The following is a 21,510-nucleotide window of genomic DNA, read 5'->3' as shown; positions in this document are numbered from 1 at the left end:
CGCCGAAAAGGCTGGAGTTTGTTATAATTTATGAGTGTCAAAACTAGAGTATCCCTTAGTGAGCCCCCTGTTTCGCTACGTTGACCAATACACCTATTACTCAAGATTAATTACAGGTGGTTTACTCCGAATACAGCTTTAAGCACAAATATGCAAAGTTGTAATTAATTTTCATTAAGTGCATGTAATGCTGTATCAAGTGTGCTACTATATCAGTATATTTTTGGCAACTTTGCCTGTATATAAACTGTATTTTTAATCAAGGTTGTGTATCGCAGAAAATGTTAACAAGGAGTGTTCATGTTAACCAGGTACTTTTATATCTCTTTTTACAGCGCTGACTGCGTTTATGAGGTCAAAGTTCTTTAGAAATGAATTGAACACCTTTAATCTGCTGCATGTCTAAAGTATATTTGGTGGGTGTGATGACTTTAGTGTCGCATAAAAACAGGAAGGTTCTTCGCTTATATATTGCTGGTTAAAACGTTTTAACCATTCAGATATTAATTCTACTTCTATATTGACCTGTTAAAGATAGAGCTTAAATACCTATAAAAAAGACATTTTATGTATGTGCTATTGTCATTTAATTTTATTGTACTTATCACTACCTCTATAGTATGACTTGTTTCCTCAAACATTCGACGTGAAAAAGTTCAAATATACTGCTTTGCATAAGATAATTCCAAACACCATGAACAACTGAATAAGCTACTTCCACATGCTTATATTTTTTATTGTATGCATTCCTCACACTTGAATGTAAACGCGAATGTCAAAACTACTTTGTTTGGTTTGGTTGCCTGATTGTACTACTTTTAATTGACATGTATCCAAAGGAAAAATGAGTTTGTATACAAAATGAAAATTAAACTACTTCCTTGTTTGCTAAATCTCCATCATGAACTGAATGTGCCATATTTAGTATGAACCATCGCTCAATTTAAAACATTTATATTATAACGTTTTTTAATATATTTTTAAATTTATGTTAACGAAGTGAATGAATAAAAATAAAAACGAAATAGTTACCTGTAACGATCCTATCACTATCTACTCCATCTATGGGTTGTGGTCGGGTATAGATAGTAATTATCTTCTTGTTTTGTGAAACAGACTGTGTTCTATTTTATGAACTTATTGAAACATTGAATGTATAAACACTACGGTTGAAACAAACTTATCAGGACACTAATAAACCAACTAATATTAATTGTTTATGTTTGGTGTTCTAAGTAATTAAGTCACAGCCCTGTGCCAATGAAATTGTTGATAAGATCAAAATTTAATGCTAACTGTCTTAGCTTTGAGCGCGAAACGATTCTGTACTAGCAAGCACGCTTGCGCTAACTACTTAATAAACCATTTAATAAAGCCAATTATGACTACATAGACGCATGGCGGTTGTTTTCGTCAGAGGCTTTCTAAATTTAAATGTGAATGATACCGGTGATGCCACTGGTGAAGGAATGAGCGCAGACACTAGTGAATTTATAGCTTTAATATGAACTCTTACCTTTACGGTGGAGAACCCACGTGACGTGTTGGTCAATGGCACGGCAAAAACTTTAAACATCAGTGTTCGATTCAGGTAAGTTTTTTTAAATATAACTTTTTTGATATTGAGTTTTGTCATAAACAATATAAACCCTGCAATTAAGAGCACTTTCCATGATTATATAGAGCTTTCTCCATAATCTTATTTTCCCTGAAAATCATGACCAACATGAGTTCGAAGTTGAAATCCCAGAAAGGTACACGGTTCATGCCAAATATGATTGCGTTATACTTGTAAACGATACTCGTATTTGCCGGGTTTGTTCCCGGCATGGGTGCATGTGAGTTTGGTGTGTGGTCACCATGCCAGGCAAATGAATGTCCTTTGCGTGTTCCGGTTTTCTTAACACAAAATCATGCTCTCGCAAAAGATCAATTGAAAAGACTATCTCGTCGTGTTGAGTTAAATTCACGGCTATTGGAAGCTGATTAATTATATACCATATGAATGCATGTGAGAGTGCTGTGCTACAAACGCAAGAGAAAGAGAAACAGGCATTACTCTTTACTAAATATGAGGTATAGAGTTTATGGCTATGTTATAACGTAAGCGTCATGCTTTTTAAACCGTACTGTTAGAAGTACGCGGGTATTTGCCATAATGTAGTTCGCCGTAGATTACACAATATTTAAAATGAAAAATGTTTTAAATGTGATACTGACTTTAAAAGAAAGCATAAATTAAAATTTGAACAATACAAGCGCGGAACATGCAAACTCAAATCTGAATTTATCACACGTCATAACGTTTCCTGTTTTCATTGTAATACTGCCATTGTGTATTTGTTTTTACTATTATCCAATTAGAAATCCGCATGCAATACTTTTCGCAAAATACGGTAGTCCGAAAATCCACTCCAGTGCGATACGGCCTTATTCCACTCTGCTGACGTCACGTCGTCCGATGTTAAAATGTCACAAAACAAGAAAATTACATGTAGTACGGCATTAAAATGACAATTGTAGTGAACACCTTTATCTAGTACAACCTCCCGGATCAAAACTTACTACTTGTTACCCTATTTTATTTTATACCCACCTTTATTTTTGTTTATTTCATTTAAACAGATATACAAAAATAGTTTAGCTAGCATGTATTTGTGGTAGCACAATTAACTACCAGGTATGCGTCTAAACTAGTGTTGCTATTGATGTTAACCATTTTTAAACATTTATAATAATATAAATTTGTACAGGAACAGGGCATAATTCTCCCTAAATGTGATAGTTAGCATGAACTTAGAGGTTTGATAATACATGACGCAGACGGAGCACACGCTTGTATTAACAACTGGAATTTTACCTCACAAATCCTGACAGAAACTACCAACCACCTCAACGACAATAATGTTATATAAACACATACATAGGGTTTCAGCCAGGTTTTTAAATTGACAGGAGAGATACAGAAGGTGGTCAATATACGAAAGAGCATATATTTTCGAACTATGAAAACCTGAAATACTGTGAGCTTGTCTGCAACTTTAAGTATACAAGTCATGAGTTTCCGGTACGGATAGAAAAATCCCACCCAAGAGCACGCGCGTAAGCCGGTAACGAGGCTTGCCGTACCGACCGGTAACACATGATTGATATTCTTTCCTGCGTATCTAAAATTAATAATTTGTGGAAATTTGACATAGAAAACGCACTTTTGTACATTTCACCAAAAAGCGTGTGCAACGTTGTTTACTGACGTCATAAAGCGCAGAAATTTTATATCAGTTTTGACGTCAAATAGGTCTTTTAAAAATCGCGTTTTTGGGATTATTTTATTTAAAATTTAATTAAAAGTCTTGTATACTTATATATTCAATTGCATTTTTATGAAATGGCATAATATACTTTTAATAATGCCATACAATAAAAGAAATAAGAAGTGAGGTGGTGTTGCCTTATCTTACATTGGGGGTGTAAGACGGGTTTTTTCAGCACTGGTCAAATGACCGGAAACACAAGTCCGGTAGTATATTTTGGTGTAAGCATGTACATCTTATATATGATCAATTACTAAATATTTTAAACATATATATATATATAAATGTAAATTGTATATAACTATAACATAAACATAACCAATGATTCAAACATAGAGTCAATATAATAAGTGAATTTTGACATTAGAGTGTATAATTCATAATATAATATACTACATAGGAATGTTGATTGTATATATTTTTTTACTTAATTTGCCTTATTCAAATAAGTTGTTTTTTCCTCTAGTAAATCGTCAAAGCAAACAGCTATGGTATTTCAATTGTGCCGGAATGTAAAGTTTTAAAATACTTGTACAGTCTTAGCTCCAACAAGGCCACTGGACTTGATGGTATCCCCTCAAAATTTATAAAGGATGCTGCAAATTGCATAGCTCATCCTCTCTCTCATATCATTAATTTGTCAATTATTCAGGGCGTGGTGCCAGACGACTTGAAGTCTGCTCGTGTTGTCCCTTTGTTCAAGAAAAATGACAAAACAGAAGTTGGCAACTACCGCCCCGTCTCTATTTTCAGTTTGTCTCTAAGGTATTGGAGAAAGTTATTTATGACCAAGTTGAAGATTATCTGACCAATAATGAACTTTTATTTAACTTTTATCAATCTGGTTTCAGGCGCAAATTTTCTACTGAAACATCTCTTCTTCATTTGACAGATTTTATTCGTTTTAATATGGGCAAAGGACACCTTGTTGGTATGGCCCTGTTAGACCTTCAGAAAGCTTTTGAAACAGTCAATCATACTATACTGTTAATGAAACGTGGAGCTATTGGGTTAAATGAATCAACTGTTAGATGGTTTTCATCATATTTGTCCGACAGGCACCAGTTAGTATCTGTCGCAGGTACATTTTCTTCACAAGCAAATATATCATGTGGTGTGCCTCAAGGGTCCATTTTAGGTCCACTCCTTTTTTGATATATGTAAATGAAATGCCAGCAGTTGTAAAGCATAAGTTGCTCTGATATGCGGATGACTCTGCAATTCTAGTTTCTGGTAAACATAAAGATGAACTAGAATGTGCCATCTCCAATGAATTGGAAAGTGTTAGTGAGTGGCTTATATGTAATAAGCTTTCATTGCACTTAGGCAAGACAGAAACCATTCTATTTGGGTCTAAGCAAAGGCTGAAATCACAAGGTGGTCTCAATGTCACCAGTAAAGGAGTTCCCATTGTAGCTAAAAGTTCAGTAAAGTACCTCGGTGTAACTATTGATTACTGCTTATCTTTTGAAGACATGGCTATGTCAGCCATCAAAAAGGCTAATGCAAGACTCAAGTTTCTGTATGGGAAACGAGAATTCCTTAACGAACATACTAAAAGGCTGATAGTTATATCCATTATTCAGTGCCATATGATTTTGCTTCTACTGTCTTGTTAAATTCCATTACCTAGGACTTGCGAAACAAGCTACAGGTTACCCAGAACAAAATTATGAGGTTTATGTTAAATTTAGATTTTAGATCCCATATTGGCAAGGAACAGTTCACCACTTTCAACTGGTTACCCGTAGCAAAAAAGAGTAGACTTTATAACTCTGTCATGTTTTTAAAATACATACTAAAACAGCCCGTTCCTATACGATGGAACATTTTATTCCAGTAAGTACTGCACACAATTATAGTACTAGGTTTAGAGTGTCAACTACGACCAATAGTGAAGATACATGTACTTTCGTTGATAGTGGACGCTATTCTTACCCAAAGATCAACAGTTCTGGTAAAAGTCATTTGCCTACCGTGGGTGTTCATTATAGAACATTTTACCACAAGATTTAAGAAATATCAAAACCTTGAATAAGTTTATGTCCTCAATTAAGACACACTTGTTGGACTAGGACTGTTCCTCTTTTATTCCAATATAATTTTTGTAATCATGTCTTAGATAGATTTATCAGAGTACATACTCTTATGTTTTTCATTATAAAGCAAATTTTATGGTATAATATTTCATTTTATAATGCTCTAAAATGTCTTCCTATGTCAACCAATTAAAAAAGACCACAATGGAAAAAGGGGATATTAAATCTCTTTTTTGTGTTATCCTTAGCAATATAATGTGGTTTTAACATGGACGCATTTATTTATTTGTATTTTTATCATGTATGTAGGGATGCAAACGAATGGCAAAATTGATATTCGAATATTCGGTAATTCTTTCGAACGAATATTCGAATATTCGATCACCGAAATACGTATTTTGGAAGATGTAGAAAACTACTATAATTATTAAGTAATAACCCGGGCAATTTTACCCTACATTGTCGCGCGATGGACCCTGATTTCCCCTAAATGAGCCTTTGAAATTCGATATTTTCAGGAATAAAAAAAACCAGTACATTAAAAACAGACAAACAACAAAATCAAATAATTTCAATTCCGCTGCCTTTATATTTGTAAACAATGTGAAATAAGATGCATTCCTAGTCAAATAGCTTTTTGCGCCAATGGAGGGTCTTACCGTAGGACAAGCGGCCTCGTTCTGAGATTGACCTCTAAATTGACGAAATATAACTTTGGAAAACTCAAACCAACTCGGGAAGCAGTAAAATAATAAAACGAAAACATATCTGGATTTGACTCATCTATTGAAAATTAATAGAGAAAAATTATCCTAAAACGCTATACAATATGTTTACATTTCAAAGCACGAACATTGTATCGAAACATGGAAAACAGTTTAAAGCACATATATGTAACAACATTATTGTAGCACATGGCATTCATATCATCACGGCAATTTGAGCTATATTGTACAGCTTAATTTCCAGCCAAGACAAAACATTAGTGTTAAAGCCGATTCCTAGTCAGATATTGTAAAAGTAGGGGGACTTTTTACAGTATCCGACGATATGTCCCTAAATGACATATGACACATGTTTAGTGTATTGTCATCACATTCACACCTCTGGCATTAGGGGCCATCGTTGTAAAAACAAAACAAACGAACTTTAAAAACAACAACAGTGTTGTAGGCAAAAGGTTTTTTATTCTCTTTATTGAGAATTAGCATTATTACTCTTTTTTCGAATATTCGAATACCGATGTTGACATTCGAATACCAAACGTTTGATCGAATATTCGAATATTCGAATATTCGTTTGCATCCCTAATTTAAATGCCATGTTATGTACATTTTATTTCCGAAATAAATCTATCTAGCTATCTATCTGTCGTTTGTGTAGTATTGAGCATATTTACATACACTTCTATATTCACAGTCAGCAGAAGCTAATTTCTAGACAAGTACTACACAGCCGTAAAATCAGTATTTTGTTAAATCATGCCTTTTAAAAATTATAAACCTCATTAGAAATTACCAAACCTTGCCAAAGATACTTTCCAAAATGTATATTGCTATAGCTACAAGACAATTTTGTTCAACGCAGATCATCAGAACAGACAATGTCACAACTTTTAAACATGTTTTTAATATTACAATTTAATCATTTCAATCCGATTATCCAACACATTACCAACAGTCGAACAACTTACGACAAGTCACATCATTCTGTACATACGCCCGGTAGATAGTTATGAGACAGGCTTGCGTTTACTCGGTCTTTACACACGATGAAGGTCTTGAGTATCAGGTTATGGATAAAATATAAGTTTCGCTCCGCTTGTTGAACGATTCCTACAGATAGCTTTTTAACGAATGCAGTTTTAAATTCAGGTATGAATGAAATAAATCTAAGATTGTATAAGCACTTCTATTTGGCCAACAAATGTCTTGGTACGAGTTTGCAACTGCATTTATAAAATTACATTCATATCGATGTAGGAAAACCTGCCAGCAGTCAGGTAAATCGCTTTTCTACGTGCACATACACTATTGCCATGTGTAGAATAACATTACTGTATATATACAGACACGATCAGATCTAGGCATTGTACAAAAATTACAAAATAGAGAAAACTATATCAACCAGAGTAGTATGTATATGTGAAACTGTCTGTTAAAGAATTGTGTGTTACATTTAAGAAAACTACAGATTTTGTAATAAGCGTTTGTATATGATGATGTGCATTTCAGAACTCATCGTCCGGCAACCTAATTATTCAAAACACGCAAAATTCATGAACGCCTGTTTTCCCGTAGTCATGTTCTTTGCCATTACCAGGAGTTCCGTATCCCCGAACGTGAACGTAGTTTCTATATCCTGTTTTTCAAACGAAATGTCCGTACTGTTTTCCAGTACAATATTCCCTAGAAGTTCACATCCGGGTTATGTACTCTGGGTTTTCCATCGTCGACCTGTAGACGGCTGTTAGGGATATTTTACTGCTAGGAGTACTGTGAATCGTCACTTGTTTGTCTACTCTCACCTCCTCGTTCACCAGCACGTACACATCGAAATACTTCTCAACCAACCACTTCCCATTCTTCCAAACCTTTTTCTCATTTGGAAACTTCTCTTCATCAAATTCACCATACAGGTTTATCCTATAGATACGAATATTTCAAGACCCTGGAGGAGACAATGGCGGGGTTATGTCCAAACATCAAGGCACCTTTCAACAGAGCGAGGTCCGCGTCTGGAGGGACGATCAGTCTCACGCCAGATTTCAAATTCACGAGTGATATCAAAATAATCACTCATTTCTTTATTTTGCAGGTCAATGACAGCTTTTTTCCCATACAACCGAGGCAACATCTCCATGTAATTTTCATCAACAAAGATACTTCCCCAAGGACAACCACCGGCTTTGTGGATTTCCTTTAAGGTTCCGTCTGGTTTTCTGTAGTGTACGGATATATCTGCTGTTCCCCCTGGAGTAAATCGTTTAAACATGTTTTGAAAAAAATGACCTCGAATGATAATACTTTTAACTTATTTCTGAAACGTTAGCCTAATGAATCCATGTTCAATACCTCACCCAATATCTGTAGCCAGCGGCCAAAGAGGTTAGGGCAGACGAACACTAACAAGTAGATATAACTTTAAAAAGCGCACTTATATTTACAGAGCAACATCACTAACCTCCAAGATCGACGACCATGTACTGTGCTCCTTGTATTGCTAGAGCGCCCTTGACGTCCTTACCCAACGTATTACACCAGATCGAGGCACATTCCGGCTCCAATGCCAGCTTTAGGCGGTTTGGGTCGATTTTAGCCTTGCATAAGTAAATACAGCAGTTTAAGAAGCAGATATGTGCATAAACATTACTGTGGTAGTGTTCTTGTAGTACAGGTGGCCGACTCTCAGCCAATAGGGTGTGGTTTCAATCAGCACCAGTGGTATTTTCTCATGGTCTTTCAAATGGATAGAGTTCTGATATTTGCCAGGGAACGGCATCGGAAGAATTTTTAAGCCGTCAGCTTTCGTCGGAATCAAGCAAAAAAGGTAATTATAAAACTAATAGTTCCATTGCAATGTTTAAAAGTTTAAAGTTTCAAGTGTTTGAAATGATTTACGAGCTTGAAGCGCGATTTGTTTTATTTTAATAACGATCGTACAGGCCTTCGACAGTGCGGACTTTTTCTTATTGTATTGAAGGACCAAAACGTAAAATGTTTCAAAACGGCATGTGTATTTGGTGTTAAGGTTAAACATTTAGCAGGCATTATATTATGCATTAATCCTAATCAACATGCATAAATGCACTACGGACTTAAGCACATTTACGAATATGTTTTTGTTTAACAGATATTCTCTAAAAAGGCAATTGCATTTTTTCGGTAAAGCCTTTCACTAATTATACATGTTTTCTTGATTCAAAGTGTTCATGACTACCCAACCTACAAAATAACTTATTCGAACAAGCACTTGAATGGGTGTCTATAAACAAATATACTTTAGAGTAAAACGCAATTCAACTTAAACAATGACGTACTGCAACTGCCGCATCCCCCATGAACCTCTTGGCATTATCATCCCATATAGCCGGGACGGTCAACACGTACAATATGTCATTCTCGTTGATTCCGATCGTTTGTTTTGTAACTGCCTCTAGTAAGTGTTCTCTCAGGTATTTGATAGACATGACAAACAGCGGAAAGGCCGCCATCTGTTTGCCTGAAAATTCCTCCACCGTCACATCTTGCGTCACGAACTTTGGATGAAATCAATTTTACTGTTTACGTTTACGGTTACCTTTTTCCTTCGAGCTGGCTTTAACTAGGCTCACCTTTATATTTTCGCCCGTATATATATATGCTGCAATATATATGGTCACTGACATTTCCTGGTTACCCTACCCTAACATTACCTAGAAACGATATTTTGTTGACAATAAATTACGTGTTTGAATTTGACTACTCAAAATATGTTGACATACTACACACTATTATAAGACACAAACTGCTATTATTACTAGGGTGATTTTCAGTCAATATTTTCTTACTAGATTTCAAGGGTACGGTGGTACCAAGAGTAAAAAAAATGTTTTATATTAATATGTTGGCAAAAGCTGTATTATACGGCATTAATTGCAAGCGTTTGGTGCGGGCTGATATATTCCAGACGGCGGCCAGAATATCATTTGATGATTTGCCTTTTTCGCAAAAGGATATGTTTAAAGATCCTAATATGCATTAAGTACATAATAATTAATATTGATACGAATATTTCTCCTCGGATTATAACATTCTACTTGACATTCAACAATGATCACTTCAATGTCCCATAAGTGTTAACAGAGTTTTAAAACATATGTATTTTCAATTGAAGAATTAGTAATTGAATCAAAATTTAAAAGACATATTTTAAAATCAACCTTGGTTTCTTTTCCATCTAATATGATTTTTTTCTTCATTGTTTTACATTGATTGCACAGGTTATACACAACTGTTAATAGTATGTTCGTTTTTCATGTACTTGTCTTATATATTTTCTATATTATGGTTAAATGTAGGTACATCAAGCCCATAGTGTCGTTCCTCAGGCCTATTTAATGCATTATCAGGTCTTGATCAAAGCCTATCGTGAGTCCATGTAATTTAGGCATACATAACTTTGTGCTTAATCAACCCATCTTTTGTCCAAGAAATTTCTTTGCACTTATTATAACCATGTTTTTTCATGCAAGCCAGTAGTTTATGACCAGACATATTTAAGCCTATTTATTCAAATTACTTGTGTCTAACGTAAATTAAAAGTTAAAATTATTTTTATTATTGAAAAACCAATAGTGTTGTTTTCTTTGTGAATCGTACTGTGATTTTCTACTTGGTTGATATTTTCCTCCCAAAGCAATTAGGAATATCAAATCATCTTTAATGTGTCAGATGCATTACCAATTCCTCGCTCACACCAAAACAACACAACATGATTTTTTGCATGAAAATATTACCACATTATCTTTTAGTAAGGTTCTGTCAAAAAGAGAGAAAAAGTAGGCTTTTTTGTTCGATATGATCTTGACATGTTTTTGATTTCATTGAGTCTGATGTGATCAATGCTGTAGGTATGATTAAACTGCATTATCAAAAAAACATACAATACTTTTATTGTTATACAATGTTCTTCTAACAGTTCAAGTGTCATAATTCAGTAATACAATCTCATTTGTCGCTAATTTAGCAAAATTATTTGTTAACATGTATTGGAACGACACACATATGTTTAATAAAAGTACTATTATTTGCACACAATACAAACCTTATATTTAGGTTTATAAGTTCTGCAGTCATTTATTTAAATATTTCAAATATAAAATCTTTTTAATGGACATAAAAAATGTTTGAATATAATGTTTGTATTTTTGTATTTTTACATTTGAATGAGATTGACCTTGTCAGTGGAGGGTGAAGTAATGTGTTTCAACATGGAGATTAATTAACAATACATAAAAGTTAATTAGAAGTAACACAAAAACATGTCATGCACATATGTCATAAAATTCTCACAGCAACACCAATTTGATGACAACCGTTTTTCCCATATAAATAGTGTGAAACTTTAGCGTTTTAAAATATAACCTGAACACTCCATTTAAAAATATCTTAAAATGAAGAAACATTGAATATACCATTCTGTCACCATGATTATGTGACATCAATCATCAATTAACTTCAGACTGGAGAAATAAACACTAAAAAATAATCTTAGGATAAATTCGTTGTTTGACATTGAAAGGATTTTTACAATGTCTGTAATGTATTTCAACATTTTTAAAATACCAACAAAGCACTTCTTTTAAATACATTAAGTATAACACCTTCACAATTCATCATAAAAGAATTACAGAAATAGCCATTCTGCGATCAAATCAGTTAAATATGATGGTTTTACTCAAAACAAATTGATAACACATACTTTAAATTCTGCAAACCACTTTTGTTTAATATCATAAATAAACATTTAAGTGAGTATGAATTTACATGAAAAATAAAATGTTATGTTGTTTTATATGTAATGAAATGACCTTTATATTGATAATCAAGTGTCAATAAATTTGAAATACACTGTCAAAAGAATAATATCCATGTTAGTATAATTCTATCTGATTTATTAAATTATAGCATATTTACTTAAATTAAAATTTATGGTGGCCATCTTGGACGTCATCTTGGAGTTCTCAGCTCACAGCACACGTTTGCAGTTGCAACCGGCAGTTTAAGATCCTACATATATTTTGATATTTAACATCCTTTGTTATATTCTTGATACCACCTTATTCAATGATATTAATTACATCTTATGTTTATCAGGTTAATATGTGTTTTATTAATGAGGCAAAATCAAGTCTTGTTTTGTGCGACCGCACCTATATATTGTCACCGCTGACCAGAGTTTTGGTATCTAGCTTTTTTGCAAGAAACTCTTTTTTATACATATCTGTATATAAAGTTATTGCCCTTTTCAAATATATGGCATTATAATGTAAAAGTAAGTTACCGATGAGTATAATTATTTAAAATATGAAACCGATTAAGCATTTGTTTCATTCATTTCATACAAAACTGCGGCGTCTGGTAAACATTTTTATTAGAAACTGAAATAATAAAATTCTTAACATTTTCTGCATTTTTGGTATGCACACTCCATTACTTTAACAGTGATATTCAAAAGCAAAATACATAAAGAAACGGACATGCATTACTTTTTATGCTGATTTTCTGTAAAGAAATGTATCAATACATTTTCCTGGCCGCTGATATAAATGATTGTTTTGTCTTTATACAGTTGTAAAATATGTTAGAATCATCCAGGCAGATACGTTGTTTCAAACCTTTTCCTATCACCTGGGATATTATCTATTATAAATAAACTGTTTATGTGTTTCTTAAAAATCTTATTATGATCTGAAATATTTGGTTTGTCATTTTTGCGCTTATTCAAAACATGTTCTTCACTCTTCGTTCCCTTGTTTTTTTATGAAAAATGTAAAAATAAATCGCTTACTCTCTAATGGTCTTTCCCCAAAAAAGCAAAACATACAAAATAATGTCGCATTGCATTGAAAATACCAGGGATAAGCCTAATTGTTAGACCCTTCAAATTGGATCATCTAAAATGATGTCTACTTACCCCAGTGTCTTTTAAGCTTGGAATTATAATAGAATACTTTAATGACACCAGCTTGGAAGACCCACCGCTTGCATACCAAACCTGGTTTGTCTGAATCTTGTTTGGGTCGACTTGGAAGAAGAAAGCATAACCGCTGTATATAGTTCCAAAGTCGAAAGCGGCAACCAGCATGCTTTTGGTATTTTCAAAGTTGCAGAAATCGATTGAACATCTGTAATATGTTGTCTGCCTGCAAAAGAAAAATATATATATTAAAACGTTGTGACAATGAATTTTTTATTTTTTTTATTTATTTACCTTCATCCTTTCACTATCTGTTTATTTTTTCACGGTTGAACAGTTTGAATCATTAAAATATAAAAACTTATAGATCATGTTCCGGTAAGTGCTCAAATTTACCATAACGACGAATGTACACAATGATTGCTTTTCTCGTTTAAATCAAACAACAGCAACAACATGGGATATAGTCCTTTACGATCTAGTGCCTAAAATTATGTGTGAGCATTCTTTTGTCCAGAACGTTTCTTGAAACACTTGTGTCTGGACATATCTGAAGTTTATATTTAATCTAGTTGTGCAGCTTGCATCATGCAGGTTACCATGGTCGTCAAGACAACAGCCAAGATGGCCGCCGTTTTGGGGCCTATGGCTAGTCTTACAATATGTATTATTACTATTTAATACACACATACTTTTAACGCTCGTATATAGTTATTTACAGTTGCCAAAACTAGATAACAAACTGCCCATTGTAGTCTGTTTGGCACTGTGTAGTACAATTTAGAGTTAAGTACGAGCCCATGTGGCTGTTAATACGCTTGGAAATGGTTTCCATCATGTTGTCCTTTTTGCACTGAATGATCGGAATAAGAGTGGCACATGTGTTTTTTGTTAACTCTAAGGATGTGGTCTGTTTGACCCTGATATCGCTTAATTAGGGTAACAAATAGGTTTGTTTGCCTCTAAAAGAGCTTTATGTTTGCCAATATATAAATTACACATCAGTTTGTTTGGCTTAAAATAGGCTTAATTATTGCAAACTGAATAGTCTAAGTTGGATCCGGCAGTAGCATTTTGTGTCTCTTTTCTTAAACGATATTTTTTGTAGTAATAACAGTAACTTTAATGACATATTAGAAATTGATAACCTGAAAATATTCATGTTTTCGCTGTTGATGCGGTATTTTTTCCCCATTTGATCCTAAAACTTTACAATCAATGTTAGATGGCAAAGAAAGCTTATGTAACACGTGCGGGCTAAATGTGTCCTATGAAGATCAACGCATTTATAGTAAAACATGTCATGCCTCTCAAGGTCAACACTTAAAAGTGCCCTTCCTCTGAAGATTAAAACAACTTTCCACTCAAGAATAACTCAAAAGCCAAATGATTTTCCTCTGAAAATTAACGCATTTCATTTCCTTTAAGAGTAACACATTTATAATCAAAATTCAGTTCCTCTCAAGAATTTTGCACTTTTACTCAGCAATTAGTTCTTCTCAAACGAACTCATTTATAAATTGAATTCCATATCTCAAGAAATGTATGAATAAAATTCACTTCGTGTCAAGTTTAACGTATATACAGCGAAAGAATTAGGTGTTTTGTATAGCATTAAATAAAAAAAAAGGAAATTTTCCTAATAGTTCGACTAATATATACAACTATAACGGATACAAATTTGTTAATAAGTGTTAAGAGATCTATCCAGGCTGTACTAAGTTCTCAGATCAATTTAAGAAAACATATGCACAAGTAAATCTGTGCTTTACCGATTTGGTATTACATATTTGACATTTTCTGTTTTCGTTATCAATGCTGTTATATCGCCCGGTTTCTATTTCTAAATGCATTTGCTCTCACTCTTAATATTAAAGAAGCAGTTGGATAATATTCAATAAAGCTTTAATGGTTAAATTCCTTTTTAAACATCAACCCTTGTTTAAGCATAACGATCACGTTTTGCTTGCTGTAGCATAATAACAATATTTGTATATTGGTGTCGCAATGGAAATAATACCTGTCTTAACATAGTGTTTTCGGTCGGGACAAATAGCTATTATAACTAGAAAATACTTTTTTGTATAAATAGGCCGAGTGCAATTATGAAAACATTTAGGGTATCTAAAACAATTGCAATGGAGTAAAACAAAAGTAATTAGTAAATAGACAATCGCTGTGGCGTCACGTGACAAAATATCAACGTTTGTTGACAAAAACGTTGTCTTACTTAAACAACCGTCACATATTTATCGGGGGCTATTTTAAATGGAAAATTTATGAAGACATTGAAGAAATAGATGTTAAATATTTGTAAATAAAATGAAACATCTCTGAAATTACGTCTACAAATTCGACAATCATAAAATGTAAGTAATATTTGTATTACTTCAGAACCAATCAAAATGTCAAATACGAAATAAAAAGTAGTAATTCTGACGCACTTTGATAAATGTTATAATGCAAAATGTGCATATAAAGTGAGAGGGAAGAAAATATTAATAAGATTTTGATCTAAGATATGTGTCAATATATTTTGAGGGGCATATTATGTATTTATGTAGTGAGCCTCCCTGAAACAAATCCACCGAATATTATCCGTGTGTCACGACTGCGAAATTTGTGAAAACAACATTGATGCAATTGACTGATGAACTAAAAGATTATTAAAAACACACATGGTATTTAACAAATAACAATCAACGCACAAGCACATTGAAACATGTGATGTGTTGATGGAAGGCAAAGTACAATGGAGCATTTATCCTCATAACAAGAACTGATCTCATTTCAAAAGTCAGATCGCCGTCGTCATCAATGCAATAGGTTCGTTTGGAATGTAAACTAAACACGAACCAAAGTCATGATATGACAGTCATTACAAACATATTCTTCATCGTTGCAATGTAAAAGATAAAATGATAAGAACAACATTTGTTTCCTTGCATCTAATATGTATTTATTGTAGAGTTATACCCGCACCATATATCATTCAGAAACATGATAGAAATTCAGAATTAAATATTAATTGGGAATACAAATTGTTTAAGTATTTCATTTCAATACAGTTCGTCTCCAGTCTGTGAATGCTAAGACAGACGTTTACAAAGATACGTCTACACTACCAACTAGCACGTTGCCAGCGCGGGCGGGATTGCCTCATCGAGGAAAATCGCGGCGATATATTCCACGGTAGCCAATGCGTTGGTGCGCGTCACCACCGATGCCTACCGCCGCGATGCGGTTAACCACGATATGCAGGTATTTTAACAGACACCGTTGGTACAAATATAGAAGATTTTACATGTTGATACCAAAATATACCTGCGAAAGGGCTTTCATGCCTTTAGGAAGAGTTTGTATCAGGAGCACCACATGCTTTTCACGCGTCTTCGATGGAAGAACATAGATCATTGTACATTTTTGTAAGTGTCAAGGTAACTAAAACAAAATTGAATTTTGTTTTCACTTAAAAAGTTAAAATTGCGCAAGTTTTTGGTTAGAAGTGATTTGTTATTTGATAAAGCCAATAATTATTCATGGAAATAATTATACTTTGAAATATAGGATTGAGTGCTTCCAAAGAGTCAGGTGTTTTCTAAAAGTGACTTTCAGTTGGTAGGCAGATTGTCGAATTCTAATTGGTTGTCACAGATATCGATAATCAACTGTGCAATTAACTTGGAATGTCTAGGTGTATAAGTTGATGAGGGGCAATAAGAGAGGCTGTACTTTAAAACATAATTCGTATCATTGTTTTATTTGTTCAGATTTCATCTAATTAGTATAAATTGTGAATATCAGACACAAGAAATGGAGCAATTTCTCGATATCCGAACAGCACATATAAAATTAAATGTAAAGACATCGCTCTTCTATAAATATCAAATACAAACCCGAGAAAAAAACGATTGAAAAACATGCGCACTTTTGTTCAATATTATATTTATTCACAATCACACATGTTTAACGTGGGTATTCGAAATATACATTTTTGCGAATAAGGTGACAATAAGGGAAAAATATAACGAAAGATAACGCTGTGGGCATTATGCTTCTATCGCGGCGTATAGTGAAAAAGAGATTTAAAAGATAATGTCCGCAGGTAGGGAAAGATCGTGGCGATGTGCCAAATGTGCAAGAAACGCGTGGTTGGTAGTGCCGAGTAAGCTGGCGGGACATTTATACATTCTGCGAGAAGCCAAAATTAGTCATTTTGATTATTTACAAATCATTTTATTGGAAGCACTCAAAGGTCATATCGGTTTCTTTTCCAGTGGTCTTGTTCTTCTTTTTGACAAGAAGTTCTGTACCCCCGAACATAAACGTAGTTTCTAAAACCTGGTGCTGTAATGGGATATCCTTGCTACACTCTAGCCTTATAGTCCCTAGTAGTTCACATCCGGGGTCCGTCGTGTACTCGGGGTTCTCCTGTGTCGTCCTATAGACGGACGTGAGAGTAATTTCAGAAGTAGGAATACTTTTCATGATTACCTGTTGATTCACTCTCACCTCATCATTTACCCGAATGTACACATTGAAACATTTAGGCACCGACCATTCTCCATTCAACCATTTCTTCTTCCCCTCTGGATGTTTCTTTTCATCAAAGTCCCTATATCCAGCTACCCCGTACGTGTACTTCATAATCCTAGAGGAGACAATATCGGGGTTGAGTCCAAACCGAACAGCGCCTTTCAACACGGTGAGACCTGCTTCTGATGGGACGATCAGTCTCACGCCGGTTATTTCACTTTTGATTCTCCTCTGAACGTACGGGCTTTCGCCGAATCCGCCCACCAGAATAACGGTGTGCACGCTTCGCATCTTTGGTTCAGCTAAAAGAGACTTTAGATGCCGCATCAGCAGATCGATTGGTCTTTCAAACCAGGCCTTGAAAATTGCTGTATCAAACTGTAGCTTGTCTTTGCCTTTCTTGGCGATGGCATTGTCAATTTGTAAGGTCCCAATTCGTTCCTCTAAAGATTTGGAAGAATACTTTTCCGCAAGATCTCTCAGCGAGGCAGAAATACGAACAATTAATTGGTTTGTTTTTTCAGTGTCAAATGATCGTTTCTTATGTTCAAATTCCCGAATGACGTCAAAATAATCATTAATTTCAGTCTTTCGAAGTTCGGTAATAGCTTTTTCTCCAAAGAGTTCATTCAACATTTTCATGTAATTTTCATCCACATAGATGCCTCCCCATGGACCGCCACTGGTTATGTGGATCTCCTTCAGGGTTCCATCTGCTTTTCTCTCATGAACAGATATATCTGCGGTGCCTCCTGGATTTTGAAACAACAACATTTGTTTTCTTTTCATGTATCTTTGGTAAAAGTTAATGGCCGAAACTAATAAAAGATTAAATCATTATTGGCTCACTTGACATCATTAAGTAAATTAGGACATTAACCCGGAACCGGTGAAAGCGACAGGTAAAACATTCATTGTTTTGTTTTTCAGAAGAATAATTAATGATTTGATAAATATTCCCTACCTCCAAGGTCGACGACCATGAACTGTGATCCTTGAACCGTTACAGCGCCCTTAAAGGCCATGCTCAGCGTCTCACACTGGACCGAGGCACATTCCGGCTCCAAGGCCAGCTTTAGGCGTCTTGGGTCTACTCCAGCCTTTCCAACAAAGTTTCGTATTAGCCCATTTTAATAAATTAGACCTGTTTTGTGTAAAGTATGTCACATTCGCCTCGGAAATTTCAATGTGAATAGTTATATTAATATTTTATTCATTCATAGGTATCGACTTAGTTTACATTGTGTTAATAATTGAGTGTAAATTCATTTTTATTCTCAATTATTTTGTTATGCTAACAACGTTGTCTTGAAGATATAACTGTATGCACCGGCAAATGAGAGAACATGGTTCGATTCCCGTCTGTAGGAAATTGATTAATGTCATATCATTATGAGTCCCAGTGATGAGAATTGCTGTTCGTTACAAACAACGCAAACCATGTCTTACTGTTACTGCCGCTTCCCTCATAAACCACTTAGCATTGTCATCCCAGATAGCTGGGACGGTCAACACGTACAGGATATCCGTCTCCTCGAATCCTGTCGTTTGCCTCGTAATCGCCGCAAATAAGTGTTCTTTCAGGTATTTAATCGACATGGCAAACAACGGAAAAGCCTTCATCTTTTTTCCGCAAAAGTCCTCCACCTCTACGTCTTTTGTCAAGTGCTAAAGACGACAATCAAATAATAATTAGTAGTCTTGTATTTATATTTCCTTATTATGTAATGTTATTTATGCTAATGCTTGTTTTCTTTTTTATAACGTTTGATTTTGCTTTAAGTAATGCATGCTGAGGTTAGTCTGCTAACTCAGTGTACTCAGAAATAATTGTATTGATCAAGTTGTATATTTTGTATGTGTGTTTTCTTGGGATTTGTTTAGTGTGTTTATTGACGAGTGTTTATAGGCAATCTAAATAAGGTATGGCTAATTGTTAATTACATGTAGTTTTCAGTGTAAAATTGAGGGCGTGAATCAGGCTGTTAAAGAGTGAACATGACTTGAATCGACTTGAATCAGATGTATTAGTATTCGGAGTTAATTATCATGTGTAACATATCAATATATTAACTAACTTCTCATTTGCATCAAAGAAAATGCTATCAAAATCATGCGTATAATGTTAACATATTTTGTACTTGATTAATTACATACCTTAGTGCTATGCAGCACCATCTTAAACCTCCAAAAAAGTCTCCAGCCGTGGTGCTTACCACCTTCAGTTAGGCTTGCATACTTGTCCTCGGCCTCGAAACCAAACTTGTCAAACCGTTCCTTTGGATTTAAAAGGACGGATGTAGGCGTCTTCAGTGACACTAATCTTGAAGCACCACCTCCTGCATACCAGTTCTGATTTGTCTGAATAGTATTGGGGTCGTGTCTGAAGGAGTACGCATAACCGCTATACGTGGTACCAAAGTCGAAAGCTGCCACCATCATAGTATTGCTTTGAGCTTTGCTTGCCATTGTTTATTAGGATAACACGCTCCACTAAAATATATATGTAGATGTGAAAAGTATATTGGTAAAGGTTCCTGCCTATCATTCAATGAGAAGTAGTTTCTTCAATTATCTTTACTCTTCAAAACAAGACATCATATGCTTCCCCAACAGAATGCAAAATAAATCCAGAATTTAAAAAGAAACAGTAATTGTTATATATATTTGTCGAGGATAAAATTTGAAAAACCATCGATTAAACGGGATTATTTCCGCTTAAACGCGATTGCTGTTATCGGTGAGACGAGATGTGCTTTTGACATTAACTTAAAAGATATGTGAAATCAATGATTTTCTGTGGAGTTATATTCAATAGTAATACTTAACTGTTCATAATCTCTCCTAGATTTGAAATCGACCATAACGTTATTGATTAAACGAATCCAGGTGCAGTTTTAAGTAGTTTAAAACTCAAAGTGTTTATATATTTTACCGTTTACCAGCATAACATGATTCAGAAAAAAAGTATATATAAAATATGAATTCTAGACAGGCAGATTCAAGTCAATGTATTAAAGATATATAGTTCTAGAACTCAAATTAAGCTTGGGTAATTGCTCAACAATGAACGTCGGCCCATCCATCCATCCATCCATCAACCCGAAATCCATCCATCCATCCATCAACCCGAAATCCATCCATCCATCCATCCATCCATCCATCAATCCATCCATCCATCCAAACGTCCGCCGTCCGTCCGTCCGACCGTCCGTCCCTCCGTCTGTCTGTCTGTCTGTTGAAAGCGTCTTTGAATATTTCGTTTTGCTCTCAAATCACCAATGTAAAGTGCATGCCTTAATTTCAGCCTTAAATGTTATAAAATATGAACGTTTGAATTAGTTACCTTTGATTGGATCGTCTGGACATTTTTGATACAAACACAATTTCAAGTTGTCTAAAGATATTGGGATAAACTTCATCGCCGTTCAAGATATCTCTGATGTGAAATCTTTACTTTCAATACGCTTACAAAGCAAAGTAAGTGACTCTTATCAGGTTACAATATAGATAGAAGAATATTTTTGTTACCGAGATAGCAAAATAAATCAGACATGTGTATGATCAGATATAGAGCCTTTTAAAGTTTTTTTTATTCAAGTTTGCACACTTCCCTTTGCAACACATACTATCTTAATCAACTAAATTAAGATATTTAAAGACGAAAATTACAAGAGATTTCGGATAGTCAATTCTATGCAAATCAGCATACTTGACTGAAGTCTCAATGGAAAGGTTTACCGTTGAGAGTAATGTTCATTTAAGCAGACTGACGATTATTTCAAGTAAACTCATCTTTTACATACAACTTAAACATAAATAACTTTACTTTCACATAAAAGTTATGTTTGAAAGAAATTGTTTAAAGGCCTATGCAACAAATTTGGCAATTTAAATCGGCCAAAGTCACGAAAAAGTATCGATTGCGGGACTCATCGAAT

The 21,510-nt window shown here is 34.4% G+C and overlaps 1 protein-coding gene across 1 annotated transcript; it reads right to left on the bottom strand.

Moving 5' to 3' along the window:
- Positions 1 to 17,269: 17,269 nt before the first annotated feature.
- On the bottom strand, positions 17,270 to 20,038 carry LOC128245776 (heat shock 70 kDa protein 12A-like). The gene is made up of 4 exons (XM_052964005.1): positions 19,727 to 20,038; positions 19,019 to 19,237; positions 18,534 to 18,669; positions 17,270 to 18,321 (listed from the first exon to the last, which is right to left on the bottom strand). The coding sequence occupies exons 1-4, from the start codon at positions 20,036 to 20,038 to the stop codon at positions 17,270 to 17,272; spliced, it is 1,719 nt and encodes a 572-aa protein (XP_052819965.1).
- Between the last annotated feature and the right edge of the window lie 1,472 nt (positions 20,039 to 21,510).

Source organism: Mya arenaria, chromosome 9, assembly GCF_026914265.1.
Source record: "Mya arenaria isolate MELC-2E11 chromosome 9, ASM2691426v1".
Lineage (NCBI taxonomy): Eukaryota > Metazoa > Mollusca > Bivalvia > Myida > Myidae > Mya > Mya arenaria.
This window is presented reverse-complemented; position numbering and strand designations above follow the sequence as displayed.

What these genes read in the sequence shown, in the direction of transcription:
- LOC128245776 (XM_052964005.1), bottom strand. Translation starts at nt 20,038, where the DNA reads ATGGCAAGCAAAGCTCAAAGCAATACTATGATGGTGGCAGCTTTCGAC. An exon ending in TGGTGCTGCATAGCACTAAG is followed by an intron (nt 19,238 to 19,726) that starts GTATGTAATTAA and finishes TGTCGTCTTTAG; the next exon opens with CACTTGACAAAAGACGTAGA. An exon ending in CATGGTCGTCGACCTTGGAG is followed by an intron (nt 18,322 to 18,533) that starts GTAGGGAATATT and finishes TTCAAAATCCAG; the next exon opens with GAGGCACCGCAGATATATCT.